At 38.6% G+C, this 24,300-nt stretch overlaps 1 protein-coding gene across 2 annotated transcripts in view; it reads right to left on the minus strand.

Annotated features, from left to right (window-relative positions):
- KIF4A (kinesin family member 4A) overlaps positions 1-24,300 on the minus strand; it is a 130,039-nt gene that overhangs the window by 61,975 nt on the left and 43,764 nt on the right. For both annotated transcript variants that reach the window (XM_037988896.2, XM_007991986.3), the window contains 7 exons: positions 21,520-21,636; positions 20,709-20,884; positions 17,038-17,099; positions 8,227-8,359; positions 6,404-6,462; positions 6,183-6,288; positions 59-115 (listed from right to left, as the gene is read on the minus strand). In XM_037988896.2, the coding sequence (XP_037844824.2) occupies positions 59-115; positions 6,183-6,288; positions 6,404-6,462; positions 8,227-8,359; positions 17,038-17,099; positions 20,709-20,884; positions 21,520-21,636 (710 nt within the window). The remainder of the gene's footprint in view (positions 1-58; positions 116-6,182; positions 6,289-6,403; positions 6,463-8,226; positions 8,360-17,037; positions 17,100-20,708; positions 20,885-21,519; positions 21,637-24,300) is intronic.

A 24,300-nucleotide genomic window follows, 5' to 3' on the forward strand; every position in this document is an offset into this window, starting at 1 on the left:
AATTATAGGAAACAGCAGTTAGAGCTCCTGGTTCCACACAAAGGGACCAATTACTTACAGCTTCTTGTTCCACCGCAGTATCAATGGCTGCAGCCATGCAAGCAACAGTTTCATCCTGCAGTAACAAATGTTTTGGTTTAGAGGAAGAGTCTGAAGTAAAGCTTACTAGTGGATTTTATATTGGTTATTTAATTTTTTTCAAGTGTATACAGAGACTATTTAAGGTACTGAACCCATTTTATAGTCACAGAAATCCCAAAAGCCACATGTTTCCATTTCCCATCTCTCAAGAGTCTTTCTTCTTCATAAAGGACAATTGTGTAGTTTTTATAAAAAATAAGGTCATGTGGCAACTGACATATTTCTTGCACTTCTCCTGCCCTGCCAGAGACAGTGGGCCAGAGTGAAACATTTAGCCATTCCAACAGGCCAAAGTTTAACCCATTTTATGGACTCTACCCTTTCTTTTTATGCATCTACCACTAAGTATACCTCTACTAATGTACAAGTCTAGCCAGTTCTTATGGGGGCATACCATTCTACAAACAGACATATCGAATAACGGCAATGCATCAGAAAAGTAAATAGAATGGTTATTTTTTTATTTTTATAGTCAGTCAAGGTAGTAGGATCTTCCTCTATAAAGAAATAATTGCCTGGCCAAGCACGGTGGCTTATGCCTGTAATCCCAGCACTTTGGGAGGTCAAGGCAGGCAGGTCACGAGGTCAGGAGTTCGAGACCAGCCTGGCCAACATGATGAAATCCCATCTCTACTACAAATTAATCACAGCTACTCTGGAGGCTGAGGCAGGAGAATTGCTTAAACCTGGGGGGCGGAGGTTGCAATGAGCCAAGATTGCACCACTGTACTCCAGCCTGGGCGACAGAGCAAGATTCCATCATGAAGAAAAAACAAACAAACAAAAAACAAACAAACAAAAACAGAAAGAAATAAATGCCTTAGATGGATACTCCCAGAAAAATATGCTCATGAAGTCAGATAAAGGTACTGCAGCCTCTGTCCCTCATGTAAATAAGAACTGATCATAAAGATATGGAATCAATCTAAGTGTATACACATACCACATTTTATTTATCCAATCATCCATTGATATACCATGGACTACTACTGGAATAGTAGTAGTCACACCATGGAATACTACTCAACCATAAGAAGAATGGAATCATGTCTCTTGCAGCAACGTGAATGAAACTAGAGGCCATTATCTTAAGTGAAATAACTCAGAAAGTCAAATACTGCATGTCCTTACTTATAAGTGGTAACTAAATAATGTGTACACATGGACATAGTGGAATAACAGACATTGGAGACTTGGAAGAGTGAAAGCGTTGGGGGTTGGTGAGGGACGAGAAATTACTTATTGGGTACAAAGTACACTATTCAGGTGACAGCTACAGTAAAAACCCAGTCTTCAGTACTACCCAATTTATCTATGTAACAAAACTGCACTTGTACCCCCTAAATCTAAAAATAAAAAAAAAGAAAAAAGAGAAAAAAAGAACAGATCATATGGTATTACTCCAGGTAACTAGGAGGAAAAGGGTAAGCGCTAATTCTTTGGCAAATTATTTTTTGGGGCATTCAAACAACTGCCACCTAGAAGGGAAACCTAAAACTACTTAATAGGACTAATTTGTTTACAGGCTATCATATTAGCAAGCTCTGTTCTCACCACTGGAATTTAGGCTTTATTTGGTATTGTAAGACATGGATTACCACTTCTGTGTAAGTGATTCTCCAAAGCCCTGGGAAAAGAGAATTATTTCCAGGAAGTCATGTAATTAAGGAGGTCACAGGTGAAAGAGCTGTTAGCTCAACAGCTAAGAATTTAGGGTTAGCACATGGAGTCTCTACACCACTCCTATGAAACATTACATAGTTGTTGAAACTTAACTTCTAGTACCTTTAATGTGAGGAGTGAAGAGACTCCTCTTCTCTCGCTCTTTTTTGAGACAGAGTCTCGCTCTGTCACCCAGGCTGGAGTGCGGTGGTGCCATCTCAGCTCACTGCAACCTCCACCTCCCGGGCTCAAATGATCCTCCCACCTCAGCCTCCCAACTAGCTGGGACTACAAGTGTACACAACCACACCCAGCTCATTTTAAAACTTTTTTGTAGACAGGGTCTCACTATGTCATGAAGGATGGTCTAATTTTATTTTATTTTTTTGTAGGGACAAGGTCTCACTGTATTGCCTAGGCTGATCTCAAGCTCTTGGGCTCCAGGGATCCACCTGCTCGGTTTCCCAAAGAGTTGGGATTACAGGTGTAAGCCACTGTGCCTGGCTTGAAGAGATCCTTAATAAGTGCTATTTACAAAGCATTTCCCTTACTCTGCCCAGAAACTCCCAACCAGTGAGGCTCAAAGAGAACTTAAAGGAAGCTTCAGTATTCCCATATTCTTTCTCATAATGATTTATAGTACTGGTGACTCTCCAAGTGCAGGACATACTAAATTATTCTTTAAAAGGATTTAAAAAATCTATAAGGGTTACCCTTTCCTCCCTCCCATGTTTCAATTTTCAGTATAAGGACTAATAAGAGGCCTATCCTAGATTATTAGGGCCTATAACACTGGCCTTTGGAGACTTTCTCTAGTACCTTCCAGAGAGTTAGGATCAAAAGTAGATGGGCTAATCCTTGAAGAAGATATGTTGTTACTGTGGGTTTATCTTTGGCTTTTGGCCCAGAGAAATTTTACAATACTAAGGTTTAAGCTTAGGGCTATGGTGACATGTTCTGCATAAACATGGCAGAATTCTGCCTCTATAATTCTAAATGTAAATATATGACAATAAGATTTATTTCAGTCTCACAGCCCTCTTTCCCCCGATTCCAAGACTATAACCAAGAACCTCTTAAAATTGTGATTTCAAAAAGGTGATGATCAGGGGAACAAGGCCAGGGTACATTGCGCTACATTAACCAGCAATGTCCTCCAAGATGAAGTTTGTGTTTGTAGGCTGTACCATTACTGGGCATGCAAAATGCTTTTTATGGAACTGGTCTTGGAGGAGGGGATATAAACAAAAAAGATCATTTGATGTTGTGGGAACTGAAAGGACTGCTTGAATTTCCTCACAGGTAACTGTACAAGGAGGTTTGCTTGAATTATATTTTAAAGGAAGAAATGGTACAGTTTAGCGCTTAAGGCCCCAGGAAGAATATCTAGGAACAATGGTTGCCTTTATAATGGAAAAGGGGGTGTTCACTAGTCACTTAAAATAAAAATAGTTTTAATCCAGAATGAAGGGCACAAGCACTTACTTCTGAAACATTTTGCTTTCACTGTAGTGAGTCTTAATAAAAGCCACAGGATACATTGTTGTGTATTTCCAAAAAAAAAATATATATATATATATAGCTGGGAGGGTCTCCGAACAATAGATGTGGAGAACTCTGATTCAGGAGTCCAGCAGGACTCCTGGATAAAAGGGCTTACTCTGCCTAACTGTGACAGTGGATGGAAGGCAGGAACTTCATCAGTTTGTGGCAATCTTTAGCACCCTCCTACTGTGTGTGCCAAGTACATTTTAGTGGCAGACACAGCGATTCTGCAGAGTTCCTCTGAGCCAGCCACCACTAGCAACTCCCTCTACAGGCACACCAGGCACCAGTCATATGGCCAGATTCTCACTGAAGATGCTTTATTTTATTAATTTGGTTCCACGGGTTTCCTTCATCTTTCCCATGTGACTCAAAGCCCCAGAAATGAGGTGGTATTAATCCTCTAAGATCAGTGTGATGGCCATGTACAATGGTGGGTACCCTGGGTCACTATTTCTGAGCTTGTAAGTTTTGGCTCCAGTGGGCTTCTGCAGCCTAGATTATCTTAATACTAAGGCAGCTCACACAAGGTTTTCATATATCAGATGTTTCAGTTGCATTTGAGTGGCATTATAAATGGTGACATTTAACCTTGTGATAGCCGTTGTCTAACATGTACTCTATACTTCAGCCACATTGAAGTTCTTACCATTTTTTAAACTTTCATACCTCTTTGCTTTTATATATATCTTTTCCTCTATATATAGTCTAGTCCCTTTTTAAAAAACTTTATTTATTTTATATAAAAACTTCTAAAATTTTCCTTGTGGAGCAGGGCTAACTCATAAGCAGCGCGCCCAGAATTGGCCTGTCCCTTCCCTTTTGTCTGCATGGCAAACTCCTATTCATTTTTAGGACCCAGTTTCTTCTATGATGCCTTCCTGAATTTTCTGGACTAACAGTTAATCACTCTTTGTTTTATGATCCCACTGCACTTTGCTCATATTGCTGATATAAAAGAAAACACACATGAGAGAGGGTTCCCAGTTTTCCTTGCCTTCAACCCTTGCCTCCTTTCCCTGTTCTCCCTATTTTGCCACCTCTCCCACCTGTGAACCTTGACCAACTGAGAAACTGCAAGGCTTGTAAGAACATCTCTCAAAATACAGTCACAGTTATCAGGATAGGATTGCACCAGTATGTTCCTGAGGAAGAGGTATAAAAAAATGAAACAATCTCCAACCAAAAGTTTCACAGCAATTAACATAAAAAACTGTTACCTGAGCTAAACCACAAGAACATACACCCCTTCCTTCTCTTTACTCTATAAAACTCCAATCTTGCTTTACTTGGGAAGTTACCTGGAGTTCAGGCGTGCCCTGAGTGCATCAGCTAAATAATGCTGCTGCTTCTTTTTATTTTTGAGATTAAGTCTCGCTCTGTCACCCAGGCTGCAGTGCAGTGGCACAATCTCGGCTCACTGCAACCTCCACTTCCTGGGTTCAAGCGGTTCTCCTGCCTCAGCCTCCCAAGTACCTGGGACTACAGGTGCATGCCACCACACCCGGCTGATTTTTGTATTTTCAGTAGAAACGGGATTTCACCATGTTGGCCAGGCTAGTCTCAAACTCCAGACCTCAGGTGATCCGCCCACCTTGGCCTCCCAAAGTGCTGGGATTACAGGCATGAGCCACTGCACCCGGCCGAATAATTCTTTTAACCCCTATTTGAATCACTTAAATTATCTCCTTTTGACAGTAATACAGCATTTAGTAAGATTACATAGCTAGGAAGTAGCAGAACTCTCTGCAAACTAGGGTCTGTGTGGTTCTAGAGCCCAGGCTCTCAATTACTACACCCTGTTAGATAAATGAGCTGTCATCCTGGACAGCTCCTGACAGCTTTACAGTCCTCCTTATTCTAAAACACTGCCTAATAGTCTTTGGGGAATTAACTCATTTAATGTTTTAGAACTGGTCATCATAATGAGTCCTGACAATATTGTATGACACTTTTTTATTTCCTCTTCAAGAATAAATCTATGTGTGGATAATTTTGTGACACAATATTGACAACTCTAGAAAACACTGGGCAAGACCAGGGATGACAGTCTCACGGTTCTGGTAAAATTAAAATCTCTGCCCAAAAGCTAGGAATTACCACCAGGCATTTGCATACACATTACTGTTTCAGAATAATAAACAACAGAGTGTAGACGGAACAAAACCAACCATTACCACTTAACATAGTATGTTATAGTATAATTTCAATTTTTTTTAAAGCATATATGCCTAAGGACTAAGAGATGGAACACCAGAACAAAAATAGATTTTTAGGGGTAGTGGGATTGTGAAAATTTTTCTTCTGGGAAAAACAACAAATAACCACTCCCATCCCCAAAACACACCTGCCACTACTATAATGGTTCTAAAAATAAACAAAAATGGGAACTTATGGTAGAACATTCAAACTTACTTATTATTGGTTATAAAAGAGGCTTATGGTATTCCCTGGTTGCTTTAAGCTGTCAGAATTTAGTTTCTTTAAAATTGGGGTATGATACAAGACCTCTTTTTAAGTTAGCCTACACTGTGAGGACAGCAAATCAATGACTGCTGCTCTTGCTACCTAGGCAATTTTGCACTGCTATGTTGTTGCTTCTGGTATTTGATTAGAATACTGAAATACTAATGTGCATTATATATGTAACCTATGAGTGTTTTGATTTAACAAACTCAATATTCAGATCATATCAAATGATCCATGACCTCTGTCCTCAAGCAGCTCACAATCTAGTTTTTTCAGCAAAAGGTACAGAGTTAGAAAGGCTTGTATATGTCAAGAGAAACAAATGAAAGTGATATGCCTATTTACACTGCCCCTACTTGGCTTACCGATAACTGGGTAATCAATTGCTGCAGGTTACAAATTATCTCTACATTTTCTTTCAATTCCTGGTCTTCCAAAGTCTCTACTAGCTTTTGAAGATCCAGTTTGCAGCTGAAAATTCAAACAAAAAGAACCCAAGGGTTATTCATATGACAAAGGCCAGAGGCTCCACGATTATATACTAAGGTGCTATAGGTTGCTAACAAATATCTGGTGGGCAACTTACGCCGCATGCTGCCTGAGCTCTTCTAGCTTGGCGTTCATTTTTTCATTCGCTTGTTCTGTCTGCAACAAAGACCCAGGAGATCATCAGTGGCAGTGCCTGACAGCCTCACATAATTATGCTCTCCTACTCCTATGAATTAAAAGCTAGGTAAAGAGGCTGTCTCCTTTGCTATAACAGAGGATTTAGTGGGCTTTGGTTATTTAGTGAAAAATGTGTTTTTTAAGAGTCATGGAAATTAGCCCTTCAGTCAACATGAGCTACTAAAAATAGCATCCAAGCAGCTGGGTTTTATGCTTGCCATGAAACTCAGACTATGGGGTGGAGTGTGAAGCCTTAATTCCATAGAGAACTTTGCGACTAGGGGAAAAAGCAATATTTCCTGGCATGTTAGTCCCTGCTGTTTGCAAAAAAAAAAAAAAAAAAAAAACCCAAAACACAAAAAACAAAACAAAAAAAACTCCACTTACTTTAAATTGCCTCCTACACTACACTGTTCCCTAGCCCCAGCATAAGGGCATTTAAAACATAAAAGGGCCTCACACTAAATTTGAGCTGAGATTTTTTTTTTAAAGTTATACTATCTGATATGGTAGGCTAGTTTTAGCAAAAGACAGCAAGAAAAAGGGTACGGCACAAGAATGATGGTAGAGAAAGAAGAAACGGCAGAAGGCAGCTTACGTTTTGGGAAGGGTGATTGATATTTTCAGTTTTATTTCAATCACAGTATCTGTAACATGCTGGATGCTATAACAGATCTGGAAAGAATTGTTTATATAGGACAAAAATGTTGTGCTTGTTATGAAGTTCTGACAGAATATCAAACAATAAGCCTATCAGGCAGACACTGTAACAACCTTATAAAGGTCGGATGAGTATGTGGCTAGAATAAGAAGTAGTTTCTGTTACATCAGCCTCATTCACATACATGTGAAACGCAGCTTCTAGAGTTACTTCAAAGCACAAAATAACAGCACTGGAGACACAAAACTGTATATAAAAATCCCCTCTATCCCATTTTCACCCTCTGTTAGTAATGGACAATACAATGGACGTAGGATTTAGCCCACTTGAAAGAAATCTTTAAGCAGCTTATCTTCCTTGACTAGAGAGCACACTGATGCATGAAGGTGTATATATTACAGAGGTTCAATTATATTTTGGTGGAAACTCATTTTCGCTTCTGGCAACAGCCGTGCTATCAAAAATTGAGTTGTATTTAGACTAGTAGAAAAACCTTAGTGATAGAGCCAGCATGCACTCATCCAGGAGGTTACTGACAGACAGGCAGGTAGTAGGAGTCAGAACTCATGTAATCAGTTATATAGTGATCCACTATTTGGAAATCAACCATACGGAAAATGAATTAAAATTAATTTCCCAGCTGTTATATCTCACTATGGCAGCTGTTAGTATGGGATATGAAATGTGACAACATTAGGGGAAGAGAGATGGAAAATAACTAAAATCTCAGAGAAGGAATGGTTACTTAGTATTATGGATAAAGATTAGGCAGGACTTAAGGTGATAGGGGTACTTGGTTCTTTACTTTCTGGTATTTTAAAATGAATCTATTTTACAATGGGATTTATATAGATTCTTTGTGGTAGATACATAGGTCTTCACTGTACAATTCTTTTAACTTTTTTGTATGTTTGATTATAAGCCCACATATTTACCCCAGAGGGACTCCCTGAAGGATATGGTAATACAAATACATTTCTTTCAACATAACCTGTCTCTCATAATGAAAAGCATGTTAAATATTTTGGAAACTAAAGCCAGTAAATGTTCAGATTGCTAGTAGTTTATTCTTGGGGCCTTACCAAAATGATCCTCTCCAACATCTGGGCTGTCTGACCAGCTGCCTCACTCAGACCACGACTTAATTTTTCATTCTCTTCTACCAGGGACTGATTCTTCTCCATTAGGGATTGTAGATTCTCTGATGGTTCTACACTAAAACAAAGTAAATAACATATTAGAAAAATATCTGATTGATAATACCTATATCAAAGGTGGATAAAAATATATCCCATAGGCCTTTTGGATAGGTAGGGGGATTAAGTTAAAATTATACCACAAAAGTCTGGGAAAAGTGTGTCCAACCCAATCTATCCTCCTACTCAGGTAGAATATTGGGTGTATAATAAACACATCTCCGAAGTACTTCAATGGTTTGGAGAAAGGTAATAATTCAGAGACAGATATGGTTGCAACAGGAATGACTAACCTCTATCTTGACTCTTGGTTAGGATCTTTTCTGTTTGTGTCCTGCAGGTATGAAGTTATAGCTAACTGGAGCTAAAATACATGTTGTCTCCCTTTTCTTCCCACCCTCAATCCCTCATTAAAGATTAGGGAAGTAGAGAAAGGAGAGGTATGTGGGAGGTAGAAGTGACACCGCTCAGGGTCAAAATTCAACCTAATCAACATAAATATATTTCCCATTTACTGTAAAGTTTAGGGAAACAGCATTTGAGAAGTCAAAAAGTTGAAATGATGACCAGCAGCCACCAAGAAAACATTTCACAATTCTTTATAAATAAGTGCTCCCTTCTAAATGCTTGCTTTGTTTGAAACTTATGACCCATAGCCTCTTGTTCATTTGTCTATCAATTTTAAATTGCTTAGACTGAGTCAAGACAACAATGGTGTCCATTTCAAATATGAGGAAAAGGGAGGTCAGAAATAGCTTGAAGGAATACATATAGGTAAGAACCTTTGGAATGTATACATATCACTTGATATGTTTTTTGTTTTTTGTTTTAATCCAGTGGGATGAAATGTTCAGAAAACAGGACTGGTTAAAAAAAGATCAGAAGAAATATGAAGATTTGATCTGAGGAAGACTGAGGGGGAAAATGAATAGTTGTAAGGCTATGAAAAAGAGAAAAATAAAGGCCAGGGAACAGCTGTTCTCAATCTCAATAAAGGATAGAAAAGGACTTCAGGAATAGAGTAGATGCCGTCTCACCCATCTTAAGGCCTCCATCAATTTTTATAGAAGATCTTAGAAGGCACTTTATCAAAAGTTAATAGCAAGGTCACACAATAAGGTCTCATATGACACTGTTGAGCATTTACTAAGACTCTTATGAAGGAATGTTCAATTAAAATGCAGACTATAAAAATAAACTATTAGTAAATTTAAGTGTTATTTCCTTATTTATTAAACTGAAAACTTCCATGCGTCATTCATGTAAGCTGACAAGCTTCAAAGTAATGATACTTTTAACTCAATCGTTTTTTATTTCCCTAAAAAATTTCCAGGATTTCTCTAAATGGGAAAATCATATTTCAGTTTAATTGTTGATTTTTCCAAGGAAAATTTAGCACATAGAAGTAGGTTCTTCATTGTAATTTGAGGCAAATTCTTGAATATTTAAATACTACTACAATAAATAATAGTTAACACTTCTATAGCATTATGGGCTAGGCTCTATTCTAAATACTTTATATACATTAAATTTTTAAAATTCTCCCAACAGCCCCTATGAGGTAAGTTCTACCGTTATCCCCATTTTACAGCTGGGGAAACTGAGGCACAAAGAAGTTAAATAACCTATAGCCACACAGCTAGTAGGTAATGTGAAGCTGAGATTTGAGCTCAGCAGTCTAGTTTCAGAGTCCATGCTCTTAACTATTATGCTGACTACAGAGATAGGTACTATAAGAACGCAGAGAATCCTGGATATAAAAGCTCTCACAGTAGTAATGAAAAAAAAAAAGAGTTCTTGGCAAGATTATAGACATATTATAGGACTACATGATATAGGACAGCCATGTAATGGGTAAAATCTTTAAAAGTAAAGCAAAAGTAGGACCAGAGCCAAGCAAAGATCAGACTGAAAAAGAAAATATAACAGAAAACCAATGTTTTCACATGCTATTTAATTGCCAAGGCTAGGAATTCAAGTAAACTGAGCATGTGCAAATTGACCAACACTCACAGAAAATAAATACAAAAGCTTCAATAACATGTTAAAAAACAAAAGAACATAGTCTAAGGACAAAAAGTGAAAACATTCATATATGTAAAATGTACTTTTTGTTAACAAGCCTTATAAAATGTCTCTAAAAATATAAATATACATTCTTAAGAAAAGGAGCATCTTTATTTCTCTGTAAAATATTGAACAATTAAGTTTAATTGTTTGATTCATCAACTGTTTCTTAGAATCCATTACTTTTGCAGCTGAAACTATTTCCTTTAGTATATTCTAGACAATCAGAAGTCTGGAACTTTTTGTGCTAAACTGAAAGGAAAGGAAGATGGGTCAATTGCTTCTAAATGAGTATAGTGAGAATAAAATGTAATCAGGAAACCCAGAGTCAATTATCTAAAGGGGGAAAATTAGGAAGAAAGAGGTAGTCATCTCTGGGTGATGAAATTATAGCAACTTTAAGTTTTATTCTCTATACTTCTCTAAATGTTCTACTAGAAGCAATTAGTCACTTTTATAATCAGAAAAAATGAGTAACTGAAAACAAAAATACTGAAAGTAGGCTCACATCATACATAAGAATAAATACCAAATGCAAAAATGAAATGTAAAAAATAAAACGACATTATTACTAGAAGAAAACATGGGTGAATTCCTTTTTTTATTTTTGTTTTTTATTTTTTTATTTTTATTTTTATTTATTTATTTATTTTTTGAGACGGAGTCTCGCTCTGTCGCCCAGGATGGAGTGCAGAGGCCGGATCTCAGCTCACTGCAAGCTCCGCCTCCCGGGTTCACGCCATTCTCCTGCCTCAGCCTCCCAAGTAGCTGGGACTACAGGCGCCCGCCACCTCGCCCGGCTAGTTTTTTGTATTTTTTAGTAGAGAGGGGGTTTCACCGTGTTAGCCATGATGGTGTCGATCTCCTGACCTCGTGATCCGCCCGCCTCGGCCTCCCAAAGTGCTGGGATTACAGGCGTGAGCCACCACGCCCGGCCTATTTTTATTTATTTTTGAGACGGAGTCTCGCTCTGTCGCCCAGGTTGGAGTGCAGTGGTTCACGCCATTCTCCTGCCTCAGTCTCCCGAGTAGCTGGGACTACAGGCGCCTGCCACCATGCCCAGCTAATTTTTTTGTATTTTTAGTAGAGACGGGGTTTCACCGTGTTAGCCAGGATGGTCTCGATCTCCTGACCTTGTGATCCGCCCGCCTCGGCCTCCCAAAGTGCTGGGATTACAGGCTACCGTGCCCGGCCGAATTCCTCTTTTAACCTTGGTGTGGGGAACGGCTTTCTAATTGTGAATCCAGAAGCATGCAGAGAATGTAAATGGTATAGCCACTTTGGAAAACAGTTTGGCAGTTTCGTAAAACGTTAAATATATGACCCAGTAATTCTATTCCCAGGCATTTACCCCATGAAAACACATGTCCATATAAAAACTTACAAGTGAATGTTTGCAGCAGCAGTGTTCATAATAGCCAAAAAGTGGAAACAACCCAAACCTCCATCAACTGGTAAATGGATGGACAAATATGGCCTATCTAGACAATGGAGTACTATTCTGCAAGAAAAGGGAAGTGCTAACACATGCTGTAACATGGATGAACCACAAAACATAAGTGAAAGAAGCCAGACAAAAAAAGACTACATCCTCTATGATTCCATGTATACGAAATGTCTATAATAGGCAAATCTATAAAGGCAGAAAAGAGATTAGTGGTTGCCTTGGTCTGGGAGTGGAAATGAGAGTGATGGCAAATGGGCATGAGGAAATTTTTTGGGGTGATGGACATGTTCTAAAACTGAATTGTGGTGACAGTTGTACAACTCTGTAAATTTAATAAAAATCATTGAACGGTACACATAAGATGACTGAATTTTATGACATGTAAATTTTAGCTCAATAAAGCTGCTGAAAAAATCCAGAGGCAATAAAAAAATAAGCTTTACTACATAACAATGATAACTTTCTGTATGACAACAACATCATAAAGTAAAAGAAAACTGACAAATTCGGAGAAATTATTTGTAACACACACCACAGACAAAGGGCTAATATCACGAATATATAAAAAACTGTCAAAAATAAGGGCCAAACAGGGTTGCTATTATAAAAAAACACATTGGTGAGGGTGTGGAAAAATTGGAACTTTTGTGCATGGCTGGTGGAGATGTAAAATGGTACAGCCAGGCTGGGTGTAGTGGCTCACGCCTATAATCCGAGCACTTTGGGAGGCCGAGGCGGGCAGATCACAAGGTCAGGAGATTGAGACCATCCTGTGAATGGTGAAACCTCGTCTCTACTAAAAATACAAAAAAAAAAAAAAAAAAAAAAAATTAGCTGGGCGTGGTGGCGGGCGCCTGTAGTCTCAGCTACTCAGGAGGCTGAGGCGGGAGAATGGCGTGAACCTGGGAGGCGGAGCTTGCAGTGAGCCGAGATTGCGCCGCTGCACTCCAGCCTGGGTGACAGAGCGAGACTCCACCTCAAAAAAAAAAAATAAATAAATAAATAAAATAAAAAATAAATAAAAAATGATACAGCCACTATGGAAAACAGTATGGTGGCTTGATTTAAAAATTAAAAACAGAACTACCATATGATCTAGCTGTTTACTTCTAGGTATATACCCAAATGAATTGAAAGCAGGGATATGATCAGATATTTGTACACCCCTTTTTTTGTTGTTGTTACTTGTTTTGTGCGTGTGTGTGTGTCTGTTTTTTTTTTTTTTTTTTGAGACAGGGTCTCACTCTGTTGCCTAGGCTAGAGTGAGTGGCATGATCACAGCTCACTGTAGCCTCAGCCTCCCTGGGCTCAGGTGATCCTCTCAACTCCCAAGTAGCTGGGACTACAGGTGCACACCATTATACCTAGCTAATTTTGTATTTTTTGTAGAGACGGGGTTTCGCCATGTTGCCCAGGCTAGTCTCAAACTCCTGGGCTCAAGCGATCTGCCCACCTTCGCTTCCCAAAGTGCTTAGGATTACAGGCATGAGCCACCACGCCTGGCCCATGTTTTTTTGTTTGTTTGTTTTTAAAGAGACGGAATATTACTATGTTGCACAGGCTGAAGCGCAGTGGCTATTCACAGGTGCTATCTTAGCATACTACAGCCTTGAACTCCTAGGTTCAAACAATCTTCCTGCCTCATCCTATTGAGTTGCTGGGACTTCGGCATGCACCACCACACCTAGCTGTACACCCATGCTTATAGCAGCGTCTTTCACAATAGCCAAAAGATGTAAGCAGTCCAGGTGTCCATCAATGGACGAATGGATACACAACATACAATGAAATATTATTCAATCTTAAAATCAAAGGAAATTGTGACATATGCTACAACATGGATGAACCTTGAAGACATTATGCTAAGTGAAACAAGCCAGTCACAAAAAGGCAAATACTGTATGATTCCATTCATACGAGGTACCTAGAGTAGTCAAATTCATACAGACTGAAAGCAGAATGGTGGTTGCCGGGGGCTAGGAGGAGAGAAAATGAGGAGTTATTGTTTAGTGGGTATAGAGTTTAAGCTTTGCAAGATGAAAAAAAGTTTTGGAGGTGGATGGTGGTAATGGCTGCACAACATTGTGAATGAACTTAAAGCCGTTGAATTGTATGCTTAAAATAATTAAAATGGTAAATTTTATGTTATGTATATATTACCACAATTTATTTTTAAAAAGAGGCCAAAGGACCAAAAAACTCAATAGAAAAATGAGAAAAGACATGGACAATTCACCAGCAAAAGGGATAAAAGTGGCCCTTAAACATAAGAAAAAATGCTCAAATTCACTCATAAGAAATACAAAGTAAAACAACACTGAGATAGCATTTCTCAACTATCAGACTGCCAAAAATTGAACAAGTATGACAATACATTCCATTGGTGAGGCTGTGGGGAAACAGGTTTTCTTATACACTGCTGGTAGGAATGCAAACGGGTACATCTCTTCTGGAGGTGAATATACCTTATAAAGGTACAAATGTACTTACCTTTTGTCCCAGCAATCCAACTTCTAGAAACCTACCCTTAAGATAAACCTCTGACAATACAAAAATATATACACACAGGTTATTCACTGCAGCATGTTTGTAATTGCAAAACATTGGAAACAACCTAAATGTGCATACATAGGAAAGGGGTTGAATTGATATGTATGGCACATGTCCACAATAAAAGTACTATGCACCTGCAAAAAAGAATGAGGAAGACTTCTCTGAACTGGTTAGAAATGATTTCCAGGAAATACTGAACAAAGCAAAGCCACAAAGAGTATACAATCATTACATACAGTACCCTACCATTCATATGAGAAAAAAAGGTGATATAATAAAATACACAGGTATCTGCTCATTTGTACAAAAGAAATACAAGAAGGCTAAACCAGAAACTAAAGAGATGGGTTAATAGGGAGAATAATGGTAGAAAAGAGGTAGAAATAAAGGTGGGAAATAGGAATGGGAACAGAGTTGCAGGGATGGAGAGGGAATAACCTTTACCTCACTGAGTGTATCCTTTTTCCTTTTTGAAAAAAATTGTGGTACATGTATGCATTAAGTAGTTTCTCATCACCCACTCCCCTCAAACTTCCTACCTTTCCTAGTTGCCAATGTCAATTGTTCCATACTCTAGGTCCATGTGAACACATTATTTGGCTCCCACTTGTAAGTGAGAACATCCAGTATTTAACTTTGTGTTTCTAAGTTGTTACAATGTACATTATTCAGGTGATGGATACACTAAAAGCCCAGACTTCACCACTACACAACATCCATATAATAAAATTGCACTTACATCCCATAAATTTATACAAATACAAATTGGAAAATCATGGGAAACATATAAACATAAAACTTACCATCTTAATCACCTTTAAGTGTGCTATTCACTAGTGTTAAGTATATTCACATTGCTTGCTGTGAAACAGATCTCCAGAATATTTTCATCTTGCAAAACTAAAATTCTATACCCATTAAACAACTTCCCTTTCCCACCTACCCTCCAGTCCCTGGTAACCACCATTCTACTTTGTTTTATGAATTTGACTACTTTAGATACCTCACATAAGTGGAATCGTACAGTATTTGTCTTTTTGTGACTGGCTTAGTTCACTTAGCATATCTTCAATGTCCACCCATGTTAGCAAGTGACAGGATTCCCTTCCTTTTTAAGGCTGAGTGATATTCTGTTGCATGTATACACCACATTTTATCAGGTCATATGTTGATAGACATTTGGGTTATTCTGCCTCTTAACTATTGTGAATAGTGCCACTATGAACATGGTCGTGAAGAAATCTCTTTGAGACCTTGCTTTCAATTATTTTGGATATATACACAGAAGTGGGATTGCTGGATCATATGGTAAGTCTAGTTTTAATTTTTTCAGGAACCTCCATGCTGTTTTCCATAGTGGTTACATCATTTTACAATCCCACCAACAGTGTACAAGGTTTCCAATTTCTCTATATCTTCACATCCTTGCCAACACCTCTTATTTTCAGTTATTTATCTATTTATTTATGTAATAGTAGCCATGCTAATGGGCATGAGGTGGTATCTCATTGGGGTTTAATTTGCATTTCTCTGCTCTAAGTATATCCTTTTGTATAACTCTGACTCTTAGATCCATTATGTTTCACATACCTAAAATATAAACAAAAAAAAGTAACTAAGATTTCGGGGGAGAGTGCCTAAAAGGGAATACAAACAGTAACTGTGGGAAACGTTATCTTGCTTAGATTCTCTAAGCCTAAAGATAAAAAGAACTGTACAAAAATGCTGTAATCTATTTCATAAAAAGTATTTCCCACAGAGATATAGGCTAATAATTCTGAAACTACTTTATGTGTATAGTAGAACTGAACAAGTAAATAAATAGATTGCAGATGAGAGCTGGGTTTCTTACTGTTGGAGAAAGAAATTACAAATAAGGAAAGGGGAAAAACCAAAATGAACCCTGTCACATTGGAATGGTATCAGAGGTGTCCGTATAAACTCATGGTTTGTAATATATATGCAGATAGATATATTCAAAAATATAGATGAAGGTGTATATGTATGTTACTACACATGTAGACTATTTCTGAGCTCTACCTGCTCAGAGTGCTTAGAAGCAGTAAAACTCTAGTAACAATAAACACAGCTGGCACTAGTACCCAAATCTTGGTTTCTAAACACAATTTTCCATCGACAAAAAAAGAAAGGAACGAGGGCTCCTTGGAGACATGGTTGATTCCAGAACTGGGGCAGGGAAAATACAAGATGAGTTTGGAAACTCTTGTAGAAATGATCAAAAACTTGAGAAGAGCCAACCTGAAGGAGCTCCTAATGGACAAAGTAGGAACAATTTGAGCAAAAAAACAAATAATAGTGCTGGATGTTAACCCATAGAATAAAATAAATATCCATGAATCTATACAAATATAACTAGATGTCAAACAAATGAGGAAAAAGAGACAGCTCTTCCTCACAATAGAATTCCAATTAATAAATTTCTGAGGCCAGAACCCATGCTCTTTCTGTTACATTAGGCTGCTTTAAACATAACTAAGTCCTAAATAGTCAGCAAAATTGGTAAGATTCTTACTTTGACACCAAGTGCTAGCAGAAACCAGGGAAAAACTATTATTAGGAAAAATAGCCTCTACTAGAATATACAATTAAAATTAATCTATGACTCTTACTTTATAGATCCAGGCAGGGTACCTCCATGGGCTTGTAGCAACAAGACTTGTAGCTGTTGTACCTGAGAGAAGCAAAGAAACATAATCAGCTAGCCACCAACCAAATGCTACTCATCCCTTGGCAGTAAAATTACCACAATTAGCAATAGGGTAATTTTACTAAATGTCTATGAAATCTAAGGCAAATAGCATATCTTAGATACTACCAAAGGCATCATACATAGTTGATGATCCAATGATAACAGGACAATCAGCATTACATGAATAACTATTAAGTAGAAGATGAGTTGTCCATTTTATCTACATCTTAATGAGTTTTTACTGAGCACCTATTTTTCTTCTTTTTTTTTTTTTTTGGAGACAGAGTCTTGCTCTGTCACCCAGGCTGGAGTGCAGTGGCACTTCTGCCTCTCAGGTTCAAGTGATTCTCCTGCCTCAGCCTCCCAAGTAGCTGGGACTACCGGCGCCTACCACCACACCCAGCTAATTTTTGTATTTTTTGTAGAGACAGGGTTTCACCATGTTGGCCAGCCTGGTCTTGAATTCCTGACCTCAACTGATCCGCTGACCTCATCCTCCCAGTGCAGGACTTACACGTGTAAGCCACTGCTCCTGGCCTTGAGTACCTATTTTTCAAAATCAGTCTCAGCACTGGGCTAGACAATGTTCGGACATATAAAAATAAAATACGACTTCTACTCTCTCTTTTTTTTTTTTTTGAGACAGAGTCTCGCTCTGTTGCCCAGGCTGGAGTGCAGTGGCCAGATCTCAGCTCACTGCAAGCTCCGCCTCCCAGGTTCACGCCATTCTCCTGCCTCAGCCTCCCGAGTAGCTGGGACTACAGGCGCCCGCCACCACGCCCGGCTAGTTTTTCGTATTTTTTAGTAGAGACGGAGTTTCACCGTGTTAGCCAGGATGGTCTCGATCTCCTGACCTCACAATCCGCCCGTCTCGGCCTCCCAAAGTGCTGGGATTACAGGCTTGAGCCACCGCGCCCGGCCACGACTTCCACTCTCAAGTTTACAATCTAGTTAAGAAAGATAAGCCTAAAGTCTAAGATAGTAGGAAATAATACAAGACAGAATAAGCAAATTAACAAAAACCGAAATAGTCAAAGGGAGGCTTCATGTAGATGGATCTTAAACCAGAGCGCATGTATAAGCATCCTCTCCCATTCCCTCCTATGACACAAGGGGAGTTGTTCTCCCTCCCAAGACTGGTCTTCTTGCATGCGCTTTGGATTCCTACTCTTCTCGCCATCTTATGAATCTTACTCTGTTATCCCTTCTCTCTTCTATATTTTCAATTTCTCCCTTTCTATAAGATCCTTCCTATTAAGATTAAAACATGTTCAAGTCTCTCCCATCTTAAACAAAACAAAAGCGTCTTCCCCAACCCCACTTCCTATCTCCCTTACCCTATTTCTCTCTTTTTTCACAAAGTTTGAGAGAGTAATACACCAATTGCCTCCATTTTCTTTTGCTCGCCACTCGGTTGCTCCTCGACTAACTCCAATATGACTGCCTACATCATTCCAATGAAATAACTTGCCCAAGTTACAAATGAGCTGCACATCACCAAATCCAATGAGAATTTTCCAGTCTTCATTTTACTTGACTGACTGTTTGGTAGCATTTGGCTTACAAGACACATTTTCCTGGTTTTCCTTCTATTCTTTTAACTCATCTTCTAAGTCTCCTTCTTGGTTCATCTTTGCTCCACTTGTCCTTTAAATTTAAATGGTAAAGTCCCCCAAAGCCAGTAGGAGTTTTCTTACTTACATTCTCCTTATATTTTCTTCTGAATGTCTCATCTCTGCCTCTGGTTTCTATTACCTGAAACTGGTGACTTCCAAAGTTACCTCAAGCACAGATCTTTCTGAACTTCAGACTTTTATATTCAACTATCTACCTGATATTTCCACTTAGTTGTCTGGTATCCTCAAACCTGGTGCTTTTCCAGTGTAACCCAGGTCAGTGAATATCCAGTTCCAAATGCCAGAAATCTGGGTGTCATTCCCTTATCTAATTCATTGGTTTCTTCTTTCTATCACCACTGCCAGCACTCTAAGTCCAAGTCATCATTATCTCTCGCTTAGACTACTGCAGTACCTTCTTAAATGATCCCCATGAATCTACTCTTGCTTTACTACATTTCTATACAGCAGCCAGGCCATTGTTTAAAAATGTAAATTATCAAGTTACTACCTGGCTTAAATCCTTTTTAACATTGTCCATGAGTCCTGGATCAGTCCTCTGCTTTCCCTCTAGCCTTATCCTGGAATACAGGCACATCTCAGTTTATTGTGCTTCACTTTACTGCACCTCACAGATACTGTGTTTTTTTTATAAATTGAAGGTCTGTGGCAACCCTGAATTAAGCAAGGCTACTGGCACCATTTTTCCAACAGCATATGCTCATTTCATGTCTCTGTGTCAACAATTTTTTAGCAATAAAGTATTTTTAAATTAAGGTATGTACATTGTTTTAAAACATAATGGTATTACACATTTAATAGACTACAGTATAGTGTAAATATAACTTTCTATGCACTGGAAAACAAAAAAAATTGTGTGACTCACTTTATTGCAATATTTGCTTTATTGTGGTGGTCTGGAACCAAGCCCCCAACATCCTTAAGGTAAGCCTGTACTCTTTCCTTGCTTTCTACACTCTAGCCACACTGGTATTCTTTGAGGTCTTCAAATGCACTATACTTCTGTCCTATCTCAGACCCTTCTAGCACTTGCTATATGCCAAGTACTGTTCTAAGTGCTTTACATGTAGTAACTCATTTAACCCTCGTGAAAACCCTAAGAAGGTATTATTATTATTTCTACTGTACAGATAGGGATACCAACGCACAGAGAACTTGCCCAAGGTACATAGCTAGTGAGTTAAAGAGCTAAGATTTCAACATGGGCAGGCTAGTTGCAGTGTCAGTGCTCCTGGCCACTATACAGCTATCCCTATGTATATGCAGGGGATTGGTTCCCCTGCATATACATTTTTGTATACCCTGTGCGTATACAAAAATGTACACACATAGTCCAGTCCTGCAGTCAGCCCTGCAGAATCCACATGTACAAAAAGTTTACACATGGGTTTGTCATTCTGCAAATATCATATTTTTGATCTGTGTTTGGTTGGACCAAACTCCTATTGTTTGAGAATCAACTGTACTTTGCTACCTATGTTTCTTCTCTCTAGAACTCTCTTCTTTGTTTTGTGCAGTGATTTATTTTCCTTCTTCTAGTCATGCCCACTTCTAATCTATTTTCTCTATACTTGCTAGAGTGATCTCCCCAAAACACACATTTCATCATATCACCCTCCTACTTAAAACTCTTCAATGGCTCTTCACAGCTTTCAGGTTGAATTCCAAATTCTTTAACAAGTCATATAAGGAACTTCAGAATTTAGCCCTTGTCTACACCTCTCATCTCATCTCTCACTGCTCACTTCTTCTTTATCAGTGAACTCTCCAGTGCTACCCCCAATCTTAAATGGACAGCAAACACGTTAATAGGAGTTATTTTAAGAGGTCCCCAAACTAACATGCCTAACCAACATCTCTAAACTTCTGATAGAGGAGAAACTGAGAAACAGAAGCTCTACCATTCCACTCACATACTTGTAATTTTTCCCGTCAAATTTTAAGTCCCTTATACCTGTTGCTTTAGATGATTAAGTTCAGCTGTCTGGGGATCAATATTAACAATAGGTTTGTTCTTGATTTTTCTTGCTCTGTCAGCATAGCGAAGGGTATTTAATGTTTCCTCTAGATTGGAGTCAGCGGGACTCACACAGGCTATCATAAGAGTATGGCTATTACCTCCTAGAGAATCTGAAAAAGAACAATAAAGAATAATGAAAGGAAATGAAATCAAACAAGTAGGATATAAGCAAAGCTGTCCATTCGGGTTGGTGACTTAAAATTCAGAGCTATAAGAAAACGTTCTTAATGTTTTTTATATTGAAACAATAGGAAATATATAGATAGCTAAGATTTCTGATGTGATATACATTCAAATCCTATTGCATGTGTCCCCATTCTCAAAAGGGATTGTGATTTCAGCAGTTAATCAGGTTAAAACAACTGGGGCCTGGCCTAAGTAAGTTAGGAGCCACTAGTGAAATTAAACATTCTTAGGATGCCCCCTCTAGGTGGATCTTAACTCTCCAGGGAATTCTGCTTAGCAGCACTAATAATTAAAGAAACAGTAACCAAATTCATTTTCAGGTGCAAAGTACAAAGTACAGTTGGTGCACCACAGATTTCTTGGCTCTCAATGTCATATATGAAGACATTTTTCCATTATCTTAGAACCCTGATTGCCAACAGCACTCTCTCATATTTATCAATTAGAAAACTGTGTATGTCATAGTCCAAATAGCTGGCTTTTTACCTGTTTCATCTTTGCTTTCTCAGCACCATCATTTTGAGTTACTCTCTTATTTTTAGAGGCACTTTGGGCTTACCTTGAAGCAGTCGAGTCAACTTGGAATCTCTGTAGGGCACAAAGCCACCCTTTTTGTCATCTCCAAGAGCACTGATTACATTTCCCAAGCATAGGAGGCCTCGGTTAATATTAATACCTAATAGCAGGAAACGAAATTTAAATTGCTTGGTAACGCATCCAACATATACCGACATTTCTTCTGAGAAACAGAAAAGAAATTAAGACCCCATAAAAATATTGAGTCATCACAACAAATAAAGAGAATTTTAGACCAATATCCCTGATGAATATCGATACAAAAATCCTCAATAAAATACTGGCAAACCGAATCCAGCAGCACATCAAAAAGTTTATCCACCATGATCAAGTGGGCTTCATCCCTGGGAATAAAGGCTGGTTCAACATACGCAAATCAATAAATGTAATCCAGCATATAAACAGAACCAAAGACAAAAACCACATGATTATCTCAATAGATGCAGAAAAGGCCTTTGACAAAATTCAATAGCCCTTCATGCTAAAAACTCTCAATAAATTCAGTATTGATGGGACGTATCTCAAAATAATAAGAGCTATTTATGACAAACTCACAGCCAATATCATACTGAACAGGCAAAAACTGGAAGCATTCCCTTTGAAAACTGGCACAAGACAGGGATGCCCTCTCTCACCACTCCTATTCAACATAGTGTTGGAAGTTCTGGCCAGGGCGATCAGGCAGGAGAAAGAAATAAAGGGTATTCAATTAGGAAAAGAGGAAGTCACATGGTCCCTGCTTGCAGATGACACGATTGTATATTTAGAAAACCCCATCGTCTCAGCCCAAAATCTCCTTAAGCTGATAAGCAACTTCAGCAAAGTCTCAGGATACAAAATCAATGTGCAAAAATCACAAGCATTCTTATACACCAGTAACAGACAAACAGAGAGCCAAATCATGAGTGAATGGCCATTCACAATTGCTTCAAAGAGAATAAAATACCTAGGCATCCAACTTACAAGGGGCCACTGCTCAACGAAATAAAAGAGGACACAAACAAATGGAAGAACATTCCATGCTCATGGAATCAATATCGTGAAAATGGCCACACTGCCCAAGGTAATTTATAGATTCAATGCCATCCCCATCAAGCTACCAATGACTTTCTTCACAGAATTGGAAAAAACTACTTTAAAGTTCATATGGAACCAAAAAAGAGCCCACATTGCCAAGACAATCCTAAGCCAAAAGAACAAAGCTGGAGGCACAACGCTACCTAACTTCAAACGATACTACAAGGCTACAGTAACCAAAACAGCAAGGTACTGGTACCAAAACAGACAGAACAGAGCCCTCAGAAATAATACCACACATCTACAACCATCTGATTTTTGACAAACCTGACAAAAGCAAGAAATGGGGAAAGGATTCCCTATTTAATAAATGGTGCTGGGAAAACTGGCTAGCCATATGTAGAAAGCTGAAACTGGATCCCTTCCTTACACTTTATACAAAAATTAATTCAAGATGGATTAGAGACTTAAATGTTAGACCTAAAACCATAAAAACCCTAGAAGAAAACCTAGGCAATACCATTCAGGACATAGGCATGGGCAAGGACTTCATGTCTAAAACACCAAAAGCAATGGCAACAAAAGCCAAAATTGACAAATGGGATCTAATTAAACTAAAGAGCTTCTGCACAGCAAAGGAAACTACCATCAGAGTGAACACGCAACCTACAGAATGGGAGAAAATTTTTGCAATCTACTCATCTGACAAAGGGCTAATATCCAGAATCTACAAAGAACTCAAACAAATTTACAAGAAAAAAACAACCCCATCAAAAAGTGGGTGAAGGATATGAACGGACACTTCTCAAAAGAAGACATTTATGCAGCCGACACATGGAAAAATGCTCATCATAACTGGCCATCAGAGAATCAAAACCACAATGAGATACCATCTCACACCAGTTAGAGTGGCGATCATTAAAAAGTCAGGAAACAACAGGTGCTGGAGAGGATGTGGAAAAATAGGAACACTTTTACACTGTTGGTGGGAGTGTAAACCAGTTCAACCATTGTGGAAGACAGTGTGGCGATTCCTCAAGGATCTAGAACTAGAAATACCATTTGACCCAGCCATCCCATTACTGGGTATATACCCAAAGGATTATAAATCATGCTGCATACAAAGACACACGCACACGTATGTTTACTGTGGCACTATTCACAATAGCAAAGACTTGGAACCAACCCAAATGTCCATCAATGATAGACTGGTTTAAGAAAATGTGGCACATACACACCATGGAATACTATGCAGTCATAAAAAAGGATGAGTTCATGTCCTTTGTAGGGACATGGATGAAGCTGGAAACCATCATTCTGAGCAAACTATCGCAAGGACAAAAAACCAGACACCGCATGCTCTCACTCATAGGTGGGAATTGAATAATGAGAACACTTGGACACAGGAAGGGGAACATCACACACCGGGGCCTGTCGTGGGCTGAGGGGAGGTGGGAGGGATAGCATTAGGAGATATACCTAATGTAAATGACGAGTTAATGGGTGCAGCACACCAACATGGCACATGTATACGTATGTAACAAACCTGCATGTTGTGCACATGTACCCTAGAACTTAAAGTATAATAAAAAAAATAAATGTATGCATCACTGCTATATTGAATATATAATATGTCATTAGACTTAAAAAAATATTGAGTCATCAATCTTGAGAAAACTTCTTAATGTTGTTCACTTTTTGGAGTGCCTCTTTAAGTAAAGGACAAAGGTCCAAATGTTGGATATGT

The sequence above is a fragment of the Chlorocebus sabaeus genome, chromosome X (assembly GCF_047675955.1).
Source record: "Chlorocebus sabaeus isolate Y175 chromosome X, mChlSab1.0.hap1, whole genome shotgun sequence".
Lineage (NCBI taxonomy): Eukaryota > Metazoa > Chordata > Mammalia > Primates > Cercopithecidae > Chlorocebus > Chlorocebus sabaeus.